This window comes from Ursus americanus, chromosome 21 (assembly GCF_024610735.1).
Source record: "Ursus americanus isolate L20-20 chromosome 21, mUrsAme1.1.p, whole genome shotgun sequence".
Classification (NCBI taxonomy): Eukaryota; Metazoa; Chordata; class Mammalia; order Carnivora; family Ursidae; genus Ursus; species Ursus americanus.
The window spans coordinates 28189088-28211559 of NC_142147.1; the positions used below are offsets into that span (position 1 = coordinate 28189088).

The 22472-nt window shown below is 43.1% G+C and overlaps 1 protein-coding gene across 3 annotated transcripts in view; it reads right to left on the reverse strand.

The window, feature by feature from the left end:
• RFWD3 (ring finger and WD repeat domain 3) overlaps positions 1-17599 on the reverse strand; it is a 50090-nt gene extending 32491 nt beyond the window's left edge. Inside the window, exons 1-3 of one of the 3 annotated variants that reach the window (XM_045795984.2) lie at positions 17427-17599; positions 15889-16106; positions 4438-4963 (exon numbers count right to left, since the gene is read on the reverse strand). In XM_045795984.2, the coding sequence (XP_045651940.2) occupies positions 4438-4963; positions 15889-15892 (530 nt within the window). In that variant the 5' untranslated portion in view covers positions 15893-16106; positions 17427-17599. Of the gene's footprint in view, positions 1-4437; positions 5087-9613; positions 9742-15888; positions 16107-17426 lie in introns of those variants that run through there. The other 2 variants (XM_045795985.2, XM_045795982.2) reach the window with 2 other exon arrangements.
• Between the last annotated feature and the right edge of the window lie 4873 nt (positions 17600-22472).

The window sequence follows — 22472 nt, forward strand, 5'->3', positions numbered from 1 at the left end:
GTTCTCAGAATATATTTAAAAAGGAGTTTTAGGGGCATCTGGGTGGCTCAGTCGTTAAGCATCTGCCTTTGGCTCAGGGCGTGGTCTCGGAGTTCTGGGATCGAGCCCCACATCAGGCTCTTCCGCTGAGAGCCTGCCTCTTCCTCTCCCACTCCCCCTGCTTGTGTTCCCTCTCTCACTGGCTGTCTCTCTGTCAAATAATTAGAATCTTAAAATAAATAAATAAATGAATAGATAAAAATAAAAAGCAGTTTTAAAGTCTGTTTGATTAAGTCCAACATCTTGGCTTCTTTGTGTAGTTTCTGTTTTTTCTTTTCTTCCTATGTGTGGGCCATACTTTCTTCTCATGTCTTGCATTTTTTTCTTGACATCTGGACATTTCAAATACTATAATGCAGTAACTCTGGAAATCAGAGTCTTCCCTTTACAAGGTTTGTTGTTATTGTTATTTCCTACAGTTGTTACTTTTTGTTTAGTGACTTTTCTAAAGTGATTCTGTAAAATTTGCATTCTTTGTTGCATGTGGCCATTAAGTCTATGAGGTTAGCTTAGGGGTTAGTTCATGCCTGGACAGATTTGCTTAAACACCGGGGACCAGTAAGTCCCCTAGTCTTTGCTGAGTGTGACTGTGTGTGTCTGTTGGGGCACACCCAGGAATCAGCCAGGCAAGTGACCATTCTTCCTGATTGTGCAGAGCCTCAAGGCCAGCCAGAATTGAGAAATTAGTGCCTTCTTAAGTCTTCCCTGGGCATGAGCACCGCTGTACACAGCCCTAGGCATGTCTGTGGCCTTCTAGATTTCCAAGAATATGTCAGAGTTTTTCAAAACCCCTACGAATATCTCACTCCTCAGCTTTTCCTTTTAAGCTCTTTAGTTAGTTTGCCCCATGGTTATGCACCACCTCAGGTAGCCTCGAGGGAAAAGGCTTTCAGCTTTTTAGACTGGGCATACTGCTAAGTCAGAAAGAGCCCAGCAAGTGGCATCTTCCAGGAAACCACACAACAGGACAAAGAAAGAATTCTCTGGGAATGAAGCTTTGAAGGAGCTCCAATCCCAATCTACTCCTTCTTGTGGCTGTCAGGCTGCTGGTTTTCACTGTGACTGCAGGCACCTGGTTTTCACCGTTACCATCAAGCTGAAGTTGGATATGGGAACAGAGAATGCCAGGAAGCTTACTGTTCCGATATTCAGCTGTTTTTTAAATATTCACTCCCTGAATCACTTTAAGCATCTGCTTAATTTCCACAGTCCTGAAAGTTGACTCTGATTTTGCAGTTGTTTTGGAGGTCCTAACTCTGCCATTTTTTATGTCACTCAGGTTTTCTTTTTTAAAAATGCTAATAAGCACATCTACCAACTAATTTTGGCAACTGTGTGCTAACAGCAGCTATAGCTAACATGAGAATATGCACATAAGAACAGTGTCTCCTAATTATCATTTTAATCAAATGAAATCCACACTAAAGTTAGGCTAATAGTTAGGCTACTGGCATGCATATTGAGCATTCTGCAATAGAAACTGGTAAAAATTTAAGTGATTAAAAAAACCCATACTCATTAACATTGCTTTAATATAGCAAAAGGCATTTCCAAGATCAGATGGGGACAAAGGAAAGGGGAGCTACCATCATCAGGAGGCAGTGCTAGGGTTTCCCTCTGGGAGTACAATCTTGAAACCCAAGAAATCCTCCTCTTTCCCTGCACTTATCATAGCTGAATTAAATAACAGTATAATAAGTTCTTGCCCCTTGCTTACCCTCTGTAGTCCTAGATTCCATAAGCTCCATAAGAACAGGTACCCTGATCTGTCCTGTTCACAATGTATCTCCAAGGCAAAGTTCAGTCTCTCACATAGTGGAGTATTAGAAATATTTGATGAATGAGTGATGACGCTGACAGCCAGAATCAAGCAGCCTCAAACAAAGAAACAGCAAAGGAGTCTGTGACCTTGGCTGAGAAGCCTGTTGGGAAAAATACCTCATTACTCAGCTCCCCCCAACTTTGGCTTCTCAGTGGAGTCTAAGGCAAAAGCTGCCCACCCTCGCCAGGCTCTCAACACCTGACCCAGAGATAGGCTGTCAGGCGAGTCAATGCCAAACACCATAACGAGAAATTCCAGTTAAGAAATTCAGAAGGTATAATAAGCAATCAGTCCTAGAAAATCTCCTATTTTTATATGAATTTAGTGTGGAATTTGCTCCCAACACAGTATTTAGGGGAAAAAAGTTTTAACACCACATTTATTTGGCTCCAGAATCCATGTTTTCTCCACTAAACTGCACAATCCCTGGCTGTTTAGGTTTATTCCCTTTTGTAGAAAGAAGCACAACCGTCAGTCAAAGAGCTCAACTGATATCCTTTCACATCTAAACTCCATAACCCAGTCTCTGAGCACAGATTCTACACACGTCAAGCAATTTTCTGATTAGAGTTTAGCTTCTCTGTATAAATTTCTTCCAGGAGAATCATGCTGACCATGCCAGCAAGAGACTTTGGTCTCTGTAGCATTTCTATTTCTCTCCGTAAACGGGGATTTGGTTTCTAAGTGTCACTCTCCTGTGAGTTGGTTAATGGAAGTCTCCCACCAAAAGCAATCAAATCTGCCCCCACTCCCCCCTGCCGAAAGAAGTATATGAACAACCAAGGCTGAGGAATACTGAGGTCTCTTGGCAGTCAGCCAGTTCCTGTGGACGTCATTTCAACTCTCAGCCCACAGACTCTGAAAGGGCTCCCAAGCTGCACTATAAGGTGCCTTCACCTATGACACTGACATGTAAAATCTTACTCTGCCTTCATAACCAGAAGAAATGACACCTTCGAGTAACAGTAACATGCAGCTGAAACGCTTGTCAACACAAAACCAAGCACATCATCCCTGACGGGTCACACCCAGAGATGACCAGGCTAGAGACTAGAGCCAAAGGAACAGCAGCATCCCCCTGCTCCTCCCCCTACGGTAATCAGGAGCATCCATGGAAAAGGATGCTGAATCTGGGATCAGAAGGCACAATCCCAGGGGTGCTTGGGTGGCTCAGTGGTTAAGTGTCTGCCTTCAGCTCAGGGCATGATCCCAATGTCATGGGATCGAGCCCCGCATCAGGCTCCTCCGCTGGGGGCCTGCTTCTTCCTCTCCCACTCCCCCTGCTTGTGTTCCCCCTCTCTCTGGCTGTCTCTCTCTGCCAAATAAATAAAATCTTAAAAAAAAAAAAAGGGGGGGGGCACAATCCCAATTCCAGAGTTACCCTAGTCAGAACACGAATTATTCCATCAGCTTCCTCATTTGTAAAACATAGTCAATAGATGGCGTAGCTATTGCTTTTTAGTATATCTCATTATTTTCACAATGTTAAGAAAAGAAATGGGTATGACTGACGCTTCCTCTATGTGCCTGGATAGAAAATGAGTCAGGGGGCGCCTGGGTGGCACAGCGGTTAAGCGTCTGCCTTCAGCTCAGGGCGTGATCCTGGCGTTATGGGATCGAGCCCCACATCAGGCTCCTCCGCTATGAGCCTGCTTCTTCCTCTCTCACTCCCCCTGCTTGTGTTCCCTCTCTCGCTGGCTGTCTCTATCTCTGTCAAATAAATAAATAAAATCTTTAAAAAAAAAAAAAAAAAAAAAAAAGAAAATGAGTCAGATCCAGGTTCCAATACCAACTCAACCTTGTCCCTCACAGTAGCTATGAAACCCTGAACAAAACACTTTCTCAAGGTCCAAGTTTCCTTCACATATAAAATGAAGATGTTGAATTCAATCTTTTTAAGCATTATGAAAACATTTAGGAGGCCAAATGTAAAATAAAGTATTTCAAATAAAGCAGGAGGAAGTTAAAAAACAGGCAAGGCATAGCCAGTGGTTATTTTTTATAGTAACCCTGTCAAGACTTGACAGCTAAGCTCTTCAAGAGGCAAGTTCAAATGAAAAATTATGAAAGAAAATTATTTTCTGCAACACATTCTCAGGTGAGGAGGGCTGGAATGTTTCCCCACTAGTCAGATAAGTTCTAAATTAATTCACATTTTACTTTTCACAAGGCTTCTCTAAATCCAGCCCACCTGTCTACCAAAGTCTACTGCACCATTACATGGAGTGCCAACGAACGATGGATACTGGGTAACTAGAGTGTGGGCTTCTAGGTTAAAAGAAACACTTTTCTGATATGCAAATGATCTAAAGAAGAGCCAGCCCCTACAGAAACCATCCCCAACAAACTACCACCTATTTTCAAAGCACATCAGTGTAACTTATTCCTTCAATGACTCTGTGAAGTAAATAAAGCAAGCACTTTTTTTTTCATCTGACTTGTGAGGAACTGGGGGTTCAGAAAGGCTACCTGACTTTGCCAAAAGTCATACTGTCAAGCCTCGGTAGCACTGGGTCATAACCAGTGCTCATAATTCCCAACTTGGCACTAATCCCAAGATTGTAACATATTTTTACCTGGCACTGTCTGTCCTCTGAGACCCCGCAGTTCTTGACCTGCGTGATGCAGACCCCCTCCTCCTCCTCGATCTCACTGGTCCCACATTGTGGTCTGAAGGGGGTCTCAGGAATTCCAGCATGCCATGAAGTCTCTGCAGCCCACTGATGAAGCTGTTCATTGAATCCAATGAAGACACTGGGATGGGGCGGTTAACACGAGATCGCTGCCTATGTTCCTCTGAAGCTCCTGGATTAATGTTCTCCACACGATCTTCTCCCAACAGCTCCGCTTCCTCGGTCAGGTCAACAGACAGCTGTGCAGCAGGCTGCAGCAGGTGCGGTCCCACCTGGCTGCTGGTCCCTTCAGCAGGAGCAGGCTGGAGCAGGGGTGGCCCCCCTTGGCTGCTGACCACTTCAGTAGGTAGAGGCTGGAGCGGGGGTGGCCCCCCTTGGGTGCTGACCACTTCAGCAGGAACAGGCTGCTCTGCAGCACGATGCTCTAATTGCTCGTCAACATTATATTCCATTGCTTCCTGAGCCATCTCTGGAGAAGATTCGTAAAAAGTATCAGTAAAACAGATAAAACATGCCATATAGCTGATATAATCATATCTAAGTCTTCTAGAACTTCTATTTCAGATCATTCTTGGCAAAACTGAGAATCTTAAAATAAGTAACTAAAATCTCCTAAGTCACAAGTGTTTGTTAATCAGTAACTTTTTTCTCCGTAACAAGTACTTATAACTAGTCTTCCAGTTTGCCCTTTGAAAACATGAAGGCATATGATCATAGCACTAGCTTCTAAAACAGAAAGATCTAAGAAAAAAAAGGGGACTGAACTTTTGTGTCTTAAATTTCCCAGACCTCTAGCAGTTCTTTGTTGTGACCCAAATATAGACATTTACCTAAATATATGCTGTATTTGATTTTAGTAGGCATAGGCAATATTCATCTTTCACAGCACCAAGTTACAAAGGATAAACAAAGAAGGGACATTTTTACAGTTGCAAAATTAACTCAATACTAACTCAAAATAGAAATTTACCTAATTTCTCCAAAAAGGCTGACCAAACTTTATTTGCTCTGTCCTCTTCAGTATTTTTGTTTCCCATCTCTAATGCAATTATTAGCCCATTTACCATATTTATCAAGCACCTGGCACGTCCCCTTCATTGTTTCTTGTTTCTAATTCCATTATGTTAATCCACTCAAGAAATATTTACTAAGCACCTGTTAAGTAGTCAGATACCCCACAGAGGTGATGACAGGATACAACTGTGTAACAGATTTTACATTCTAGCAAATGGGAAAATAAATAAATGTGGTAGTTATACATTGTGATATCCGGTCTTGGGAGTAGGAGTGAAGGAGCACCATTTTATTTTATTTTTAAGATTTATTTATTTATTTGAGAAAGAGAGAGAGAGAGAGAGAGAGTGAGAGAGAGAAAGCACAGAGGAAGAAGCAGACTCCCCGCTGAGCAAGAACCCAGATTCGGGGCTCCATCCCAGGACTGTGGGATCATGACCTGAGCTGAAGGCAGACACTAAACTGACTGAGCCACCCAGGTGCCCCAAGGAGCACCATTTTGGATACTCTTTCAAAGAGTGAAAATTGAGCCCAGGCGTGAAGGATTAAAAGAAGGTGGCCATATGAAGAGCCAAGGAAGAGTTTCAGAAGGAAATCAGTACAGAGGTCCCTGATGAGCATGGGTTTGGTGAAACTGAGAAACAGGGCAGATGCAATGAGCACAAGAAGGAAGAGTGCGAGGATGGGATGAGGTTGAGGAGGCAGAACACTAACACGAAAGGCGTCGGTAAGGAGTTGCTTCTGTGTTAGGAATGGACTGCAGGGGGAGCAGGAGTGCAGGGGGAGCAAGGCTGTAAGCAAGCCAACCAGTTCACAGGCTCCTTACGGGGGTGTAAACCAGTGGTCACAGACGCTTGGGCCAGAGTGGGAGCAGGAGATGGCAAGCAGCAGACAGCTTTAAGAACCCTAAGGGCAGACATGCTACTTAAAATCACGGGACAGATTAAACTACTACAGAACAGAGATAGAAGAAAAGTGGGCCAAGGACTCGAACCCAAGACACACGTTATAAAAGGCCAAGAGTTAGCAGGAAGAGAACCCAGAAAAAAGACTATGAAAGAGGAGGAAACCTGGGAGAGCATGGGGTCTTGGAAGAATGTTTCAAGAACGGAATGGTCAAGTGTGTCTAATACAGAAGAGCGATCACTACATTTAACAACATGGAGATGACCCACAGCCTAGAAAAGAGCAGTTTCCCCGAAGTGATGGGCCCAGAGGCCAGACTGGAGCGGGCTGAGTCAGTAACAGGAATTCCAATAAACATGGGGGATGCAGGCACACTTAGCTTTCTTTTTCTAGTCATTCCCGAAAACCCATGAACATGACACATAGCCCACAAAGGCATTTAAGAAAAGATAAATTACAAGACAACTTAAAACAAGTTAAGAGATAGGCAATTTTTACTGGAACTGGTAACTTCTTAGTAGAGCTGAAAAGATCAAACCCAAGTGCCTGCAAAGAAGGGCGGCTGCAGCTCCTGAGAAGCAAGCTGATCCCACTGAGGGGAGTGCAGACACTGGGCACCACAGAGGACAGTGTTGAAAGATGGAGCTGAAAGACAGGACCGGTTGAAAGCCTGTCTCAAGCAAACAAAAAGCCAGCCAAACACACACCTCGTCCGCCTATGCTGTAGAAAACGGGCGGTCCGTGCCAGCCAGGCTTAATACCTTCATGGGTACAGCACAGCAGCGAAAATAAGGAGATGAGTGCAAGTCTACACACTGAACAGTGTGAGCCCTTCCAACTCTTCTCCCCAGCTTTTTCCCTGCTCAGATCCACGACACAATATGCTGGTTTATACACATTCTCTACCCAGGGCAGGAGATTAGAGAGCTGTTCACTAGAGAAAACCAGCTCAAGAAAAAAAGATCTATAAATACTGACTGTTGTGAATCCCTCAATAAAATGGCTGAGTCCCTGTCCACCTATTTAACAGTAAAAGCCTACTGGTTGATATGGTTCAGCCACTCATACAGAGTTTCCAATCTGTTTTCTGGGAGAAGGGGACCCTCTTTAAAAACAAACAGCCAAGGATCAATTGACATTTGAGCAAAGCCTCCAACATGAGAGACAGACCAAAGCAGACAAAACAAAAGAAACTTGGAGGGAAGAAGAGAAAACAATGGAAGAAAAACTGTAAAAAACAAAAACAAAAAACCAAACACAAAACAAAAAAACTCCCTCAAACTTAAAGTAAAAGAATGCACGGGGGAAAAAGGACAAATTAAAAAACAAGAGCTCTTGGAAATGAAAAATCATAGCCAAAATAAAATATTTAATAGGAGGATTGGAAGAGGGGCGCCTGGGTGGCTCAGTCAGTTTAGCGTCTGTCTTTGGCTCCAGTCATGATCCCGGGGAGCCTGCTTCTCCCTCTCCCTGCCGCTGCCCGTTTTGCGCGCGTATGTGTGGGTGTGGGTGTGTGGGCGCGCACGCGCGCGCAAAATCTTAAAAAAAAAAAAAAAAAGGGTCGAGATAAAATCGAGGAACTCTTTTAGAAAGTAAACTAAAAGACAGTCAAAAAGGACAATAAAATTAAAATGTCAAGCCAGGATACCTGATTAACTGAACTACCAGAAAGAACTCAAGAAAGTGGAGAAGAGAGTAAAGCAAAAATACGGAACCATAAGCTCTCTTCCCATTAAGAACCCCAACACAGTAAACCTTCAAAATTACATCAAACAAAAAAAAGCAGGTTATAAAGGAATCCGCTATAATTCCATTTTTAGGACACTTAAAAACATGCAAAACCATGCTACTACTTGGACTTATAAATATATGCATTGTAGTATGAAACAAGCCCGGGCATGAAAAATTCCAAATTCTGGAAAAGGAGAGTTCAGATACACGTGGGGCTTCAACTACATACATGCATATACATATATATATATTTTTCTTTAAAAAAAAAGGATGCGATTGTAATTACAGCAAAAGGTCAAGGACAAGATCTGTCAGATCTAGATGGTGAGTACACAGGTCTTTTTTTTTTTTTAAATCATTCTGTGTACTTTTCATATGGTTAAATATTAGAAAGGAAATTTCATCCCGTCATAGATTAGATCTGATTAGAACAATAAGGCAGACAGCCGAATCCAAACGATTCATCTTGGTATCCTCCATAGCAACAAGTACACAGCAGGTGCTTAAATACTTACAGAATTATCCACCATATAGCTAAAAAAAGAAATCAAAACCAAAACCACCAACCAATCAACTCCCCAACATCTAAGAACATAACAGCACTGGATAAAGACAGAGATCTAGGAAATAAAGAACATTCTCATCCTGGCAGAAAGTTCTTTGAAACAGCGGCGGTCTAGAGCAGAGCTGGCCGATCCATGTGGGCAAAGATCTATCCTCCAGCCCTTGGGCTAGCCGAGAAGAGCCAAAAAGACCGTCGGCTGGGCACGCCAAGCTTGGAGCAGCCCCGTCCTTGACCTCGGCGTGCCATACTAACGCTATCTTCTCCGTGTGACAGGAGACTGGCCGCTTCAAACGTGAACCTCCCCCGTGTCATCTTTCCAAACTTTGTTACTCAGATCAATGTCCGCACCAAGCGGGACGACGGCCGCCAATCACCAGGATAAGGGGCCGCAGCACCGAGTCCAGCCGACCTCGGCTCAAATTCCCGCTCTGTCGCGTACTACCTGCGGCATCTTACGCACCCGGGTTTCCTAGCCTCTCGGTTCAACTTGTTCACTTCTAAAACTGGGATAATAAAAGTATTTACGTCACAGTGCTGCCGGAAAGCAAAGATAGGAACGGGCGCTCAGCGGGAGAGCACTCACATTTGCACATGAAGAGTTGGAAGCTCGGCTCGCCCGAGAGCCGCCCGCGGCGAACTCAGCTCCTGCCTTCGCCGCCCCCCGCCCCCGCAACCACAGGCGCCCGCCCCGAGCAAGTCCGAAAAAGCTTGGGTTCGGGCGCCTCGGGCCCGACGGTTGGGGCAACCCGCAGCGGCCGAACCTCCCCAGGCCGCCTGGTTCCGTGCCCGCCCGCGTAACTCCCCTCGTGGGGCATCCCCAGGCCCCGCAGCCAGGGATCAAGCCCGGGAAGTTACCGTGGAGCCAGGGGCCCAAGGCCTGCGCAGTGGCAAACGCCGCCTTACCTAAATTCTGGAGGACACCGTGGGGCTTGGAAAATCGCCACGGTCGCGGCCGTTTTTTGGAAGAACTCGCACAAACCCGGGCCAACAGCCACTTCCTGAGCAGCTCAAGCGGCCCGCCTGAGTTGCGGGCGCGGCCTGCTCCTATTGGGCAGCAGTCCTAGACGGCGGCCAGTACCCTGCTTTCTTCTTCTTTAGGTCGCCGCTGACTGAAAAAGCGGCTCTCTCATTGGCTGAGCCTCGTAAACTGACGAGGCGGGACCATGCGCGAGGGGGCCTCGTACAATTGGTAGAAACCTTCGTCAGTCACCTCGTGCCCAGCCCACAAGGAGGAAAACAGAAGTAGCGTTTCACCGCTCTTTATTTGAACTTTCTGGCGGGGTAAAGTTGTCAGGAAAAGATCTCTCGGATCTTTCCGGAGCCTGAGGCGTGGGACAATCGCGTTCATGTATATTCTCTCCTGAGGTTGAAGAGCTCATGCAAAAGAACTTGCCTACACCATCTCTTTAATCCAAACCATTGCAATAAATTGCCTGCTACTGTATCGTCGCTTTACTTGACAGCAAACATTTTTGAAGAACCTCACTGAAAGTCGAAATCTCACTTCTAGGAGGAAGACCTAGAAAATCTAAACCTCAGACAGAGACAGCACATTGCCAACATTTTATTTACTCAGCAGTCAATTTTCAGTGGAATTGACGGCATAAATAATTGAAAGTCATGGATAATCCAAGTATTTTCTCCTCTGAACTTGTTATCAAAGCCAGTATCAGCATTTGTACTTTTTCCTCTTTTCCTGCCATCTAAGAAAACTACTACTGAGCTATAGCATGGCTAATATGAGGAGAAACGAAACTTTCTTTTGTAAATAAACAGGTATGTTATAGAATAGAATGAAAAACGTCTGTACTCTTCTATAAATCCTGCATGTTCAATACAGAAAAATTAGAGGATGCAAAGAAGCAAAAAAGAAAAATTGTCTCTATCTACAGAAGTCATTATTAACTTTGCTTAAAATCTTCATCTACCTAAATACAGTGTTTTAATCTTAAAATACATATCGAATTGCTTTCCATGTTAATGTATGCATAGGCACATCATCAAACACTGAGCGATTCTTTGAAAACATTTTAAATAAAAATAGGTAAAATATCACATGGTAAAAAAAACTGAACAGGAAGGACTACTTGGTGGGAAGTATACAGAATGTTTCTAAATGATTCTGATATTCATTCATGATTCACTTAACGGCCATGTTTACTAGCTAGGAGAGAAACAGAAAAGACACACACCAGAAATTTATAGTCTTGTCTCCAACTTCCAAAAGTTATATATAGCTAGAGGGAAAAGGTGTTGGCTGTGTTCCATTGTAGGGGTGACATTACCACCTTTATGGGTGATTACTTAAATGCCAATGTGTCTCTTGGCTCATTTGTAAAAAGACTGAAAAATAAATGCACTAAGAATGAGTTATTTGGACGGATGTCTTTTTCTTTTTCTTCACCAAAAGAGATGACCAATGAGTTCTTCTATACTGCATGATAGTAATTAGGACCTGCATGTATAATTTAAAATGCAGAATTTGAAAGAATTGTCAAGGTTAAAAGATGCCAAAGAAAGTTTTATACTTGTGGAAAGCCTTATCCTCAGATTCTGGGGAAAGTCATTAATTTTCCTCTACCATTAGGAGTACCATCATTCATTCATTCACTCATTCATTCAGTCAACAAGTATTCAACAACTATTGCAATCCTGGCTATGGTCTGTATGGTATGGATATGGTATATAAGACAGAGAAGATCTTGGGACCCCTGGGTTGCTCAGTTGGTTTATCGCCTGCCTTCAGCTCAGGCCATGATCCCAGGGTCCTGGGATCGAATCTCACGTGGGGCTCCTTGCTCAGTGGAGAGCCTGCTTCTCCCTCTGCCTGCTGCTCTCCCTGCTTGTGCTCTCTCTCTCTCTCTGACAAATTAATAAAATCTTTAAAAAATAAATTAAAAAAAAGAGAAGACCTTGACCTAATAGAACTTCTATCCTCCATGGGGTGCCTGGGTGGCTCAGTTGGTTGAGCTTCCAATTCCTGATTTCGGCTCAGGCCACAATCTCAGGGTTGCAAGATCCAGCCCTGCATCGGTCTCTGTGGTCGAGCCTGCTTAAGATTCTCTCTCACCCTCTCCCCCTGCTCCATGCCCCCTTCATGTGCACTCTCTCTCTCAAAAAAAAAAAAAAAGAAAAAGAAAAAGAATTAGCATCATAAATGATGTTTGGAGATAGGAAGGTAGAAACAAAAGAAAAAGGTGGGAATTTCACCCCTAAAAACAGAACAAAGACACAAGCCAGAAAAATAAAACAAAAAACCCTTCTAGCCTCCTAAGGAGAGGCAGATCATAAACCAATAATCAAGAATAAATAAGGTAATTTCAAGTAGTAAGTATCATAAAAACAGTAAAACAGAGGAATATTAGTGGGAAGTGCTTAGGAAAGCTACTTTTAATTGAGGGGTTCAAGCAAGGACTCTCTGAGGTGCTGATATTAGAGTTGACACCTGACCACCTTAGAGCAAAAGTTTGAGAAATGATGTAGAGTCCATAAATGACCATAATAAAAAACAGAGTCAGTTAAGTGCTGTGATAGGCATGGTAGTGTCCCAGACAATGCAACTGGGTAGGACTTCAGGACACCCGGGTTCTGCCTCTCCTCCCACAACCACCACTAATATCTACAAGGTGCTGCCCATTTTTGGATCTCTTTCTTTTTTTTAAGACTTAACAATTTATCTATCTATCTATCTATCTATCTATCTATCTATCTATCTATCTATCATCTATCTATCTAAGAGAGGGGGAGGAAAAGGGGCAGAGGGAGAGGAAGAAAATCTCAAGAGACTCCAAGCAGAGCCTGGTGTCGGTCGGGGGCTCTATCCCATGACCCGGAGTTCACGACCTGAGCCAAAACCCAAGAGTCTGACACCTAACCGACTGAGCCACCCCCTGGATCTCATTTTTTTGCCTGGCAAAATCAGGTAGCTGGACTCAAATGAAAACCTCTTTGTTTAAAGTGCAGCAAATCTGTGAAACTACAAAATGACGCCAAGCTTCAAAGCAGGTTGGGGAAAAAGAATGATCTCCTCCACCAAATCCTGACAACCAGAACAGTGTTGTCCTGAAGTGCTTTTGCTAATACCCATAGCAAAGAGATCATAGACTTAACTGTAAATTCTAAAACTATAAAACTTCTGGAAGAGAGCAGGAGAAAATCTTTGCGACCTTGGGTTAGGAAAAGATTTTTTTTAGATTTGACCCCCGAAAGCATGATTAATAAGGCCAAAATTGATAAATAAATTGATAATCACATCAAAATTTAAAACTCTGCTCTTCAAAAAGGTATTGTTAAGAAAATGAAAAGATGAATTGCACACGGGTAGAAAATATTTGCAAATCATTTATCTGATAAAGGACTTGTATCCACAATATATAGAGAACTCTCAAAACTCAACAATTAGCAAAAAAAAAAAATTAAAATATGGGCAAAAGGGGACGCCTGGGTGGCTCAGTTGGTTAAGCATCTGCCTTTGGCTCAGGTCATGATCCCAGGGTTCTGGGATCGAGTCTGGTATCAGGCTCCCTGCTCAGCCGGGAGCCTGCTTCTCCCTCTGCTCCTCTCCTGACTCATGCTCTCGCTCTCCCTCTCATAAATAAATAAATAATTAAATAAAGAAAATCTTTAAAAATACAAAAAAATAAAATATGGGCAAAGGATTTGAACAGACACTTCACCAAAGAAGATGTATAGATAACAAATCAATTGAAAGGATACTCAACATTATTATTAATCATTAAGGAGATGCAGATTAAAGTCTCAGTGAGATAGCACTCATAATGTATTTATTAAAATTGCCAAAATTAAAAAGCCTGGCCATACCAAATGTTGGCAAGGGTACAGAGGAACTAGAACTCTCATACACTGCCGGTGGAATGGAAAATGGCACAACCATTCTGCAAAAACAATCTGACAGTTTCTTAAAAAGGTAAATGTACCCCTACCATATGATCAGCTACTAATCTACAGTGACAGAAAGCAGGGGTGCCTGGGTGGCATCGCGGTTGGGCGTCTGCCTTCGGCTCAGGGCGTGATCCCGGCGTTGTGGGATCGAGCCCCACATCGGGCTCCTCCGCTATGAGCCTGCTTCTTCCTCTCCCACTCCCCTGCTTGTGTTCCCTCTCTCGCTGGCTGCCTCTATCTCTGTTAAATAAATAAATAAAATCTTAAAAAAAAAAAAAAAGAAAACAGGTCAGTGGTTGCCAAGGGGGTGGGGGCAGTAGAAGGCAGCGATTGTAAAGGAGTGTGAGGACACTTTCGGAGTTGATGGATATATTTACTATGTTCATTGTGGTGGTAATACACACACATCAAAACTTACCAAATCGCACACTTTAAGTATGATAGCTTATTGTGTAACAATTCTACCTCAAAAATCAGAATTGTGGGGCAGGAGGGGATTGTATGGGCATAACAGAATTTTCTGGCATGATGATAATGTTTATTATCTTGATGGAGTTTGGATTACTCATGTGTATACATTTGTCAAAACTCATCAAGTCATATATTTAAGATTTGTGCCTTTCACAACATGGAAAATTTACCTGCCCACCCCCCAAACCCATAAACAATTATTGAATGATAGAAATGCTGAAGTGCTTAGAAACAAAATGTAGTGATGTCTGATATTTTCTTTTAAATGCATAAAAATAGGCACCTGGGTGGCTTAGTTGGTTAAGTGTCCAACTCTTGGTTTTGGCTCTGGTCATGATCTCAGCATTGTGAGACTGAGCCCTGTGACTGGCTCCGTGCTGGGCGTGGAGACTGCTTAAGATTCTCTCTCTCCCTCTCCCTTTGCTCACCCACTTCCTCTCCCCTGCCCCTACCCCCTGCCACTCACGTGTGCCCATGCTTGCTCGCTCTCTCTCTCATAAAAAAAAAAAAAAGATGGATTAAAGGGTAGAAAGGGGCATGGATATATGGGTAAGTATATGCTAAATATAGTACATTGCCAGTTGTAGAGTTTAGGTGATGGGTACACAGGTATTCAGAGTATAACTCTCCTCACTGACTTTTCCGGGTATTTGAAATTTTTCATAAATAATGTTGGAAAAGAAAATTAGGTACAGGGCCTTCGAAGATAGTCTGTGCAAGAGAAGGACCCTGAATATTAAGGTTTATTAGTTTCACAGTAAATTCACCTCTGTCTGTGGGTCTGCCAGAGTACAAATAGTAAAGCTACAAGAAAGATTTTTGTTGCACTCCTACAGCAAAGACAACAAAGGGTTTTAAAGATGAAAACAGTAGTACCTGAAAAGCTCTAGAAAAGAATAATTTGTCTTTAAAGCAGGCTCCACGCCCAGCCTGGAGCCCAGCACGGGGCTTGAACTCAGGACCCTGAGATCAAGACCTCAGCTGAGATCAAGAGTCAGACACTTAACCGACTGAGCCACCCAGGCACCCCAAAGAGATTAATTTACTTTTCTCCATGTTTTTATTTACAGAAAAAATATGTTCTAGGTTTTTAAAAAATCAAGAATAAGTAAAAGGTAAAAGAAAAAATAGAAATCAGTCACAATTTTTTCCCCCAGAGATGATTACTAAAATAGAATATAAGCTCCAAATGTGTTTTGTCTGTTGTTTCTTCAGTGATTGGAACAATGCCCAGCACGTCTAATGTTGAATGAGTTGGGACGAGTTCTGGGGTAAAAAAGCAACATGCAGAGGTAAGTGTTAGTGTACCCTAGATAAAGCATACGCCATGAGCAAAAGTGTAGAACTTTCGGAACAAATGGGCCACATGCAGGAGGCACAAGAGACATGCATCTGAGTCTGGCAGGGTTTAAAATTTGAGAGCTCCTAGGCTAACATACTGTGTCTGTCCTCTGCAACATTAGAATAATTTTTAGATGCCAACCTTTAAAAAGATGAACAATTTACAGAAAAATATGAATTTTCACCCTTTTTTTTTTGGCAAAATAGAAAGCTCTGGAAACATTGGAATCCCATTCCTATGTGATAAAAATAGGCTGGAGCAAAGTGGAGGCTGTCTTTTTCACCAAGTTCATCTGTTCACTTAAGTCCCTTCCAGGCTCAGCTCACTCATTGAGATCTCCCCCTAGACACTTCAGACAACCAGAATTTGCAATCTCTGGTAGGAGAGCTCTGGGACCTGATAGTGGAAATCAGGTTTAGGTCTGAGATACAAGGCCAGCTGTATCCAAATGAAGAGTTTGTACCCATGTCTAAAGGCTAGAGGAAGGCTTGAACAGCGTTTGCTCAGTTACTACCGTGTGCAGCTGTTCATCCCAACACTTGGTGGCTTAAGACAACAATCTGCGTCGCTCACGATTTTGATCACCAACGATTTCCTGCAGCTGTGAAGGGCAATCATCACCCAGGGGCTCCTGGTGCTGGGCCATGGATGCCAGGTGGCAAATCTTCTTAGAATCACAGCCTGGCGTGAAAACAATAGGATGGGAGACTTAAAAAGTTGTTCTGGTACTCACACATCTCTCTGGAAGCCGAGGGCGGGCATCAGAACTAAGGACTCAAAGTAATGAAGAACTAAGAGCTTCCAGGGACCCTACAGACCAGCTCAGGCAGTGCTCACACTGAAGAACAAAGCTCCCAGGACAGCACTAGGCACCCCTAGTTATTACGGTTTTTAACGTATTTTAATATTTTGTATCTAAGTCACCTTTTTAAAAAAGATTATTTATTTATTTGAGAGAGTGAGTGAGATAGAGAACACGAGGAGGGGGCGGGCGGAGGAGAGCAGAGGGAGAGGGGTGCCTGGCTGGCTCAGTTGGTAGAGCATGCAACTCTTAGTCTCAGGGCTGCGGGTTTGAGCCCCAAGTTGGGTGCAGAGATTACTTAAAAAAAATCTTTTAAAAAATTGTAATAACTAAAATATAACTAAAATTATTTAGGGCTTATTAAGTACATTATAAAGATATCAAAAAGATGAAAGGGCATACACATATATACTTTGACTCAACAATGTGAATTTCTAGGAATTTGCTCTGTGAAAAAGCATGTGTATGTGTATATACTGTTTATTGCAGGGCTATTTATAATAAGTAAAACTGCTAACGACCCTAACAAGAACATGTTTATGTTACTTGTAGTAAAACAATAAAGGAAAAAGTTACCAATTTTAAAAGTGAAAAATCCTAAATGGGTAGTAACAATATAAACCCATAAAGAACTCTAATGCCATTTCTTTCTCTCCTCCAAAACAATGGTATCGGACAGCCCTTTAAGGATGAATAGTCTCCTCGTGCCTTAAATGGGCCCCAGAGGGGTGCCTAGTGGCTCATTCAGTTAAGCATCTGACCCTTGGTCTCAAGGTCATGAGTTCAAGCCCGCCTTGGGCTCAGGCTGGGCGTCGAGCCCACTTTAAATAAATAAATAAAACGGGCCCCCGAAAAGGAAGATGGCACTCATGGTTAGGAATTGGAACGTCTATTTCCCACTGACAACCTGGAGTTCGTCTGACTGCTTCTGCTTGGACGATTTCCCCAGGCGCCGCCTCCTCCGCCCCCACTCCCCATCCCCCGTTCTGTTCTGCGCCTTCCCTGGCCACAGCAGGCAGCTCCTGCATCCGCGCGGAGGAAAGGATACCAAGTCGGTCCCGAGTTCCCAGAAATGGGGCTATGGGTCACCCCCACTTCCCACCCCGCGTCCTTCCCTCGCTCCCCAGGATCCGTCTGCAGCCTCCCTGCCCAGCCGCCTCCGGGGACCGCGGACGCTCCGGGCCAGCCCCGCGACTCACCCTCGTCCCTCCCGAGGGCGTCCGATCCGTCCCGTGCACAGTTCCGGGAAGACGCCTCCCGCCGCTCCGACCGCGCGGGGCCAAGCGCGAGGATCCAGTCCCGGCGCCTCCTTCCCTGGGTGCCCTGCGCTCTGCGCTCGGGCGGGTTCTAGAGCTCCGCGCTCTCGCTGGTCTTTTCCCAGCGAAGCGAACCCAGGGGCAGCACCCTGGGCCTGAACCCCACCCCCACACGCGGGGCCCCGCCCACCCAGGCCTGCCGATCGGACGGCGTCCCTAGCTGGGATGTGGGCAGGGAGGTCTCACAAGCCTCCCCCGCGCTTTCCACGTTGTTCGCTGCCAACCGCCAGGCTCACGGTGCCCTAGCTCCCTAGAACCCCTTTCTCGGCGGTTCCGAGCGAAGGCTTCTTCCTTCCTCCTGCCTTTTCCACACTTTCCCAAATTCACTCAGTAACTATGTATAGAGCGCTCACCAGTGCCGAGGGCTGGGGACTCAGAAAGGAATAAGGTCCAGAGAACTATTACACCCAGAATACAGTATGGGAAGGACTGGATGAGCAAAAACACTGGAGAGCTGGAGAAAAGGTTCCGTGACTGCTTTTGTGTGCTTGAAAATATGGGGGTGGGGGTGTGAGGGTGTGACCCCCTCTTAGGTCAGTGCTCAGCTTTCTTTGATAGCATGAGACGTGTTTTTCTAAAGCTAGCTGTGTTTCCAGCTAGAAAAGTCTTAGTGATGTCATTCATTTACCTTCGGGCTGTTTTCCTCTGAAAGGACAGAATCGGATGGCAGTTGGGGTTGGGAAAGCGGAGGCGGAGGATGTCTGTGGTGTTTGTTCATTTATTGTTCTCCGTCTATTGTGTCAGGTTTTCTTCTGATCTGAGGTTCGGAAGAAACAGAATCCGAGAAAGAAATTCAGGTACATGTGATTCATGGAAGGAAGGCTCTCAGGACAGAAGTTAAGATAGGACAGAGGGAAAAAAGAAAGCTAAGCAAGGCTGTGGTCTCAGTGGAGACTACCTCCACCAGATTCCGTGGGAAGGTCTGGAGCTTGAAGCTGTGGAGCAAGAGGCAGTTTCTGTTCTGCGCAGGAAAAATCACACGTTAGGTCATAAAAAGCCTTAACAAATTCAAGAAGATTGAAATCATACCAAGTATCTTTTCTGACCACAGCGGAATGAAACCAGAAATCAGTAGCTGAAGGGAAACCGGAAAATTCACATATATGTGGAAATTAAACAACTCTTGAACAACCATTGTGTCCAAGAAGAAATCAAATCAAAAGAAAACTACAAAATACCTTGAGACAAATGAAAATGAAACACAACATACCTAAACTTATGGGACACAGAAAAAGCAGTACTAAAAGGGAAGTTCGGGGACGCCTGGGTGGCTCAGTGGGTTAAGCGTCTGCCTTTGGCTCAGGTCATTATCTCAGGGTCCTGGGATCGAGCCCTGCATTGGGCTCTCTGCTCAGCAGGGAGCCTGCTTCTCCCTGTGCCTACTGCTCCCCCTGCTTGTGCTCTCTCTCTGTCTGTCTCTCCGACAAATAAATAAATAAAATCTTTAAAAGAATTAAAAATAAAGAGAAGTTCATAGTGATACATACATTTAAAAAAAAGCTCAAATAACCTAGTTTTACACCTCAAGGAACTAGAAAAAGAACAACAAATAAAGCCACAGTTGGCAGAAGAACGGAAATAAATATTAGAGTAGAAAGAAACGAAATAGAAAATAGAAAAATAATAGAAAAAGGGGGATCTGGGTGGCTCAGTCAGCTAAGTGTCTGACTCTTGACCTCAGCTCAGGTCTTGATCTCAGGATCCTGAGTTCAAGCCCTGTGTTGGGCTCCATGCTGGACGTGAGGCCTACCTGAAAGAAAAAAGAAAAGAAAAGAAGAAAGAAAAGAAAAAAAGGAAAGGAAAGGAAGAAAGGAAGGAAGGGAGGGAGGGAGGAAGGAAGAAAGAGAGAAAATAGAAAAAAATCGATGAAACCAAAAGCTGTTTTTTTTTAAAGAAAAGGTAAACAAAATTGACAAACCCTTAGACTAAGAAAAAAAGAGAGAAGAGTCAAATAAATAAAATCACAAATGAAAGACATTATAACTGATATTACAGAAATAGAAAGATCATAAGAGACTAAGCAACTATATGCCAATAACCTAGATGACCCGGAAGAAACAAATACATTCCTAGGAACATACAACTTAAGACTTCAAGACTAAGTCATGAAGAAATACAAAGTCTGAACAGATCTATAACTAATATGGAGATTGACTCGGTAATTAAAAACCGCCCAACAAAGAAAAGTTCAGGGCCAGATGGCTTCGCTGATGAATTCTACCAAATGTTTAAAGAATTAACACCAATCCTTCTCAAATTGTTGTGAAAAATTGAATGAGAACACTTACAAACTCATTTTTTTGAGGCCACATTACACTGAAACCAGAGCCAATGATACCACAAGAAAACTAGACACAATATCCTTGATGAATATAGATGTAAAATCCCTCAATAAAATATTAGCAAATCAAATCCAACAGCACATGAAAAGGATCATACAGCATGACCAAGTGGAATTTATTCCTGGGATGCAAGAATGGTTCAACATTTGAAAATCAATGTGATACATCACATTAACAGAATAAAAGATAAAAACACATGATCTTCTCAATAGATGCAGAAAAAAAATTTCATAAAATTCAACATTCTTTCATGATAAAAACTCTCAACAAACTATATAGAGAAGGAAATTATATCAACTTAATAAAGACCAAATATGAAAAGCCCACAGCTAACATCAGACTCAATGGTGAGAAACTGAAAGCTTTTCCCAGGAATAAAGCAAGGATGCCCACTCTCACCACTTCTATTCAACATAATAACGGAAATCCTAGCTGGAGCAGTTAGGCAAGAAAAAGAAATAAAAGGCATCCAAATGGGAAAGGAAGAAGTAAAGCTGTCCCTGTTTGCAGATGGCATGATCTTACATATAGAAAATCCTAAAGACACCATTAAGAAAAAACCTTAAATGTCTATTGACAGATGAATGAATAAAGAAAAAAATGTATATACTTACAATGGAATGCTATTTGGCCTTAAAAAGATGGAAATTCTGCAACATGTACCAGCATGGATGAACCTTGAGCTAAGTGAAATAAGCCAGACAGAAAGACAAATGCTGTAGGACCCCATTTATATGAGGTATCTAAAATAGTCAAATTCATAGGATCAGAGAGTGGAACGGTGGTTGCCGGGGGCTGGGGTAAGGGGGAAATGGGAAGTTACTCATTAAGGGACGTAAAGTTTCTGTCAGGTAAGATGAAGAAGCCCTAGAGATTGCTGTACGACAGTGTACCTACAGTCACAGTAACATGTTGAACACTTAAAAACTTGTCAAAAGGGTAGATCTCATGTTAAATGTTCTTTCCACAATTAAAAATAAAAGAAATGGAAGTACTGTAATACTATGAATAAGTGTATGCCAACCAATTAGATGACCTAGATGAGACAGGTTCCTAGACACACACAAATTTCCTAAAGGACTGAAGAAGGAGTCCAAAATCTGAACAGACCTCTAAAAAGTAAAGTGATTGAATCAGCAATCAAAACCCATTCAACAAAGAGAAGTCCATGTCAGATGCTTTCACCGGTGAATTGTACCAAACATTTAAAAATGAATTAACAGGGGATGCCTGGGTGGCTCAGTGGGTTGAGCACCTGACTCTTGGTTTCGGCTCAGGTCACGATCTTGGGGTCATCCATAGGGTCAAGCTCTGTGTCAGGCTCCACGCTCAGTGGGGAGTCTGCTTGGGATTCTCTCTCTCCTATTCCCTCTGCCCCTCCCCCTATTTTCATTCTCTCTCTCAAATAAATAAAATAAATCTAAAAAAAAAAATTAACAGCAATCCTTCTCAAACTCTCCCAAAAATAGAAAAGGAGAGCATACTTTCCAACCCATTTTAGGAGGCCAGCCTTACCCTGATACCAAAGCTAGACAAAGACACCACAAGAGGGGCGCCTGGGCGGCTCAGTCGTTAGGCGTCTGCCTTCGGCTGAGGTCATGATCCCAGGGTCCTGGGATCGAGCCCCGCATCAGGCTCCCTGATCAGCAGGAAGCCTGCTTCTCCCTCACCCGCTCCCCCTGCTGATGTTCCCTCTCTCGCTGTGTCTCTCTCTGTCCAATAAATAAAATCTTCAACAACAACAACAAAAAGACACCACAAGAAAAAACTACAAACCAATGTCATTGATGAATACAGATGCAAGACTCTTCAAAAAATTTAAAAACTGAATTCCAGAACATATTAAAGGATTATATACTGTGACCAAATGGGATTTATTCTAGAAATGCAAGCCTGGTTCAACATATAAAATCAATGGAATACACTACATTGATAGAACAAAGGGGGAAAAATCCACAAGGTCATCTCAGCTGAGGCAGAAAATTATCTGACAAAACTCATCACCCTTTCATGATGGAAACATGAATAGAAAGGAACTTCCTTACTATGATCAAGGACATTTATGAAAAACCCACAGCTGTCATCATACCTAATGGTGAAAGCCTGGATGCTTTCCCTCTAAGATCAGAAACAAGACAAGGATGCTCATACTCGCCACCGCTATTCAACATTTTACCAGAAGTTCTACCCAGACCAATTAGTCAAGAAAAAATAAAGACATCCAAATTGGATAAGGAGATGTAAAACTATCTCTGTTCACAGATGGCATAATCTTGCACAAAGAAAACTCAAAGAATCCATAAAATATGTTTTACTAGAGCTAAAAAAGAATTCATCAGAGTTGCAAGACATAAGACTAACACAAAAATCAGCTGTGTTTCTAGAAATCAGTCATGAAAAATACAAAATGGAAATTAAGAAAACAATTCCATTTACAATAGCAGCCAAAAGAATAAAGTAGGATTAAACGTGACCAAATGGGTGAAAAAACTTGTACACCGAAAAGTATGAAACATTGCTGAAGAAAACGGCAGAGCTGTGGGAGTGAATACCTGGATTCCGCTCCTCTCCATCCTGCCAGTACCTT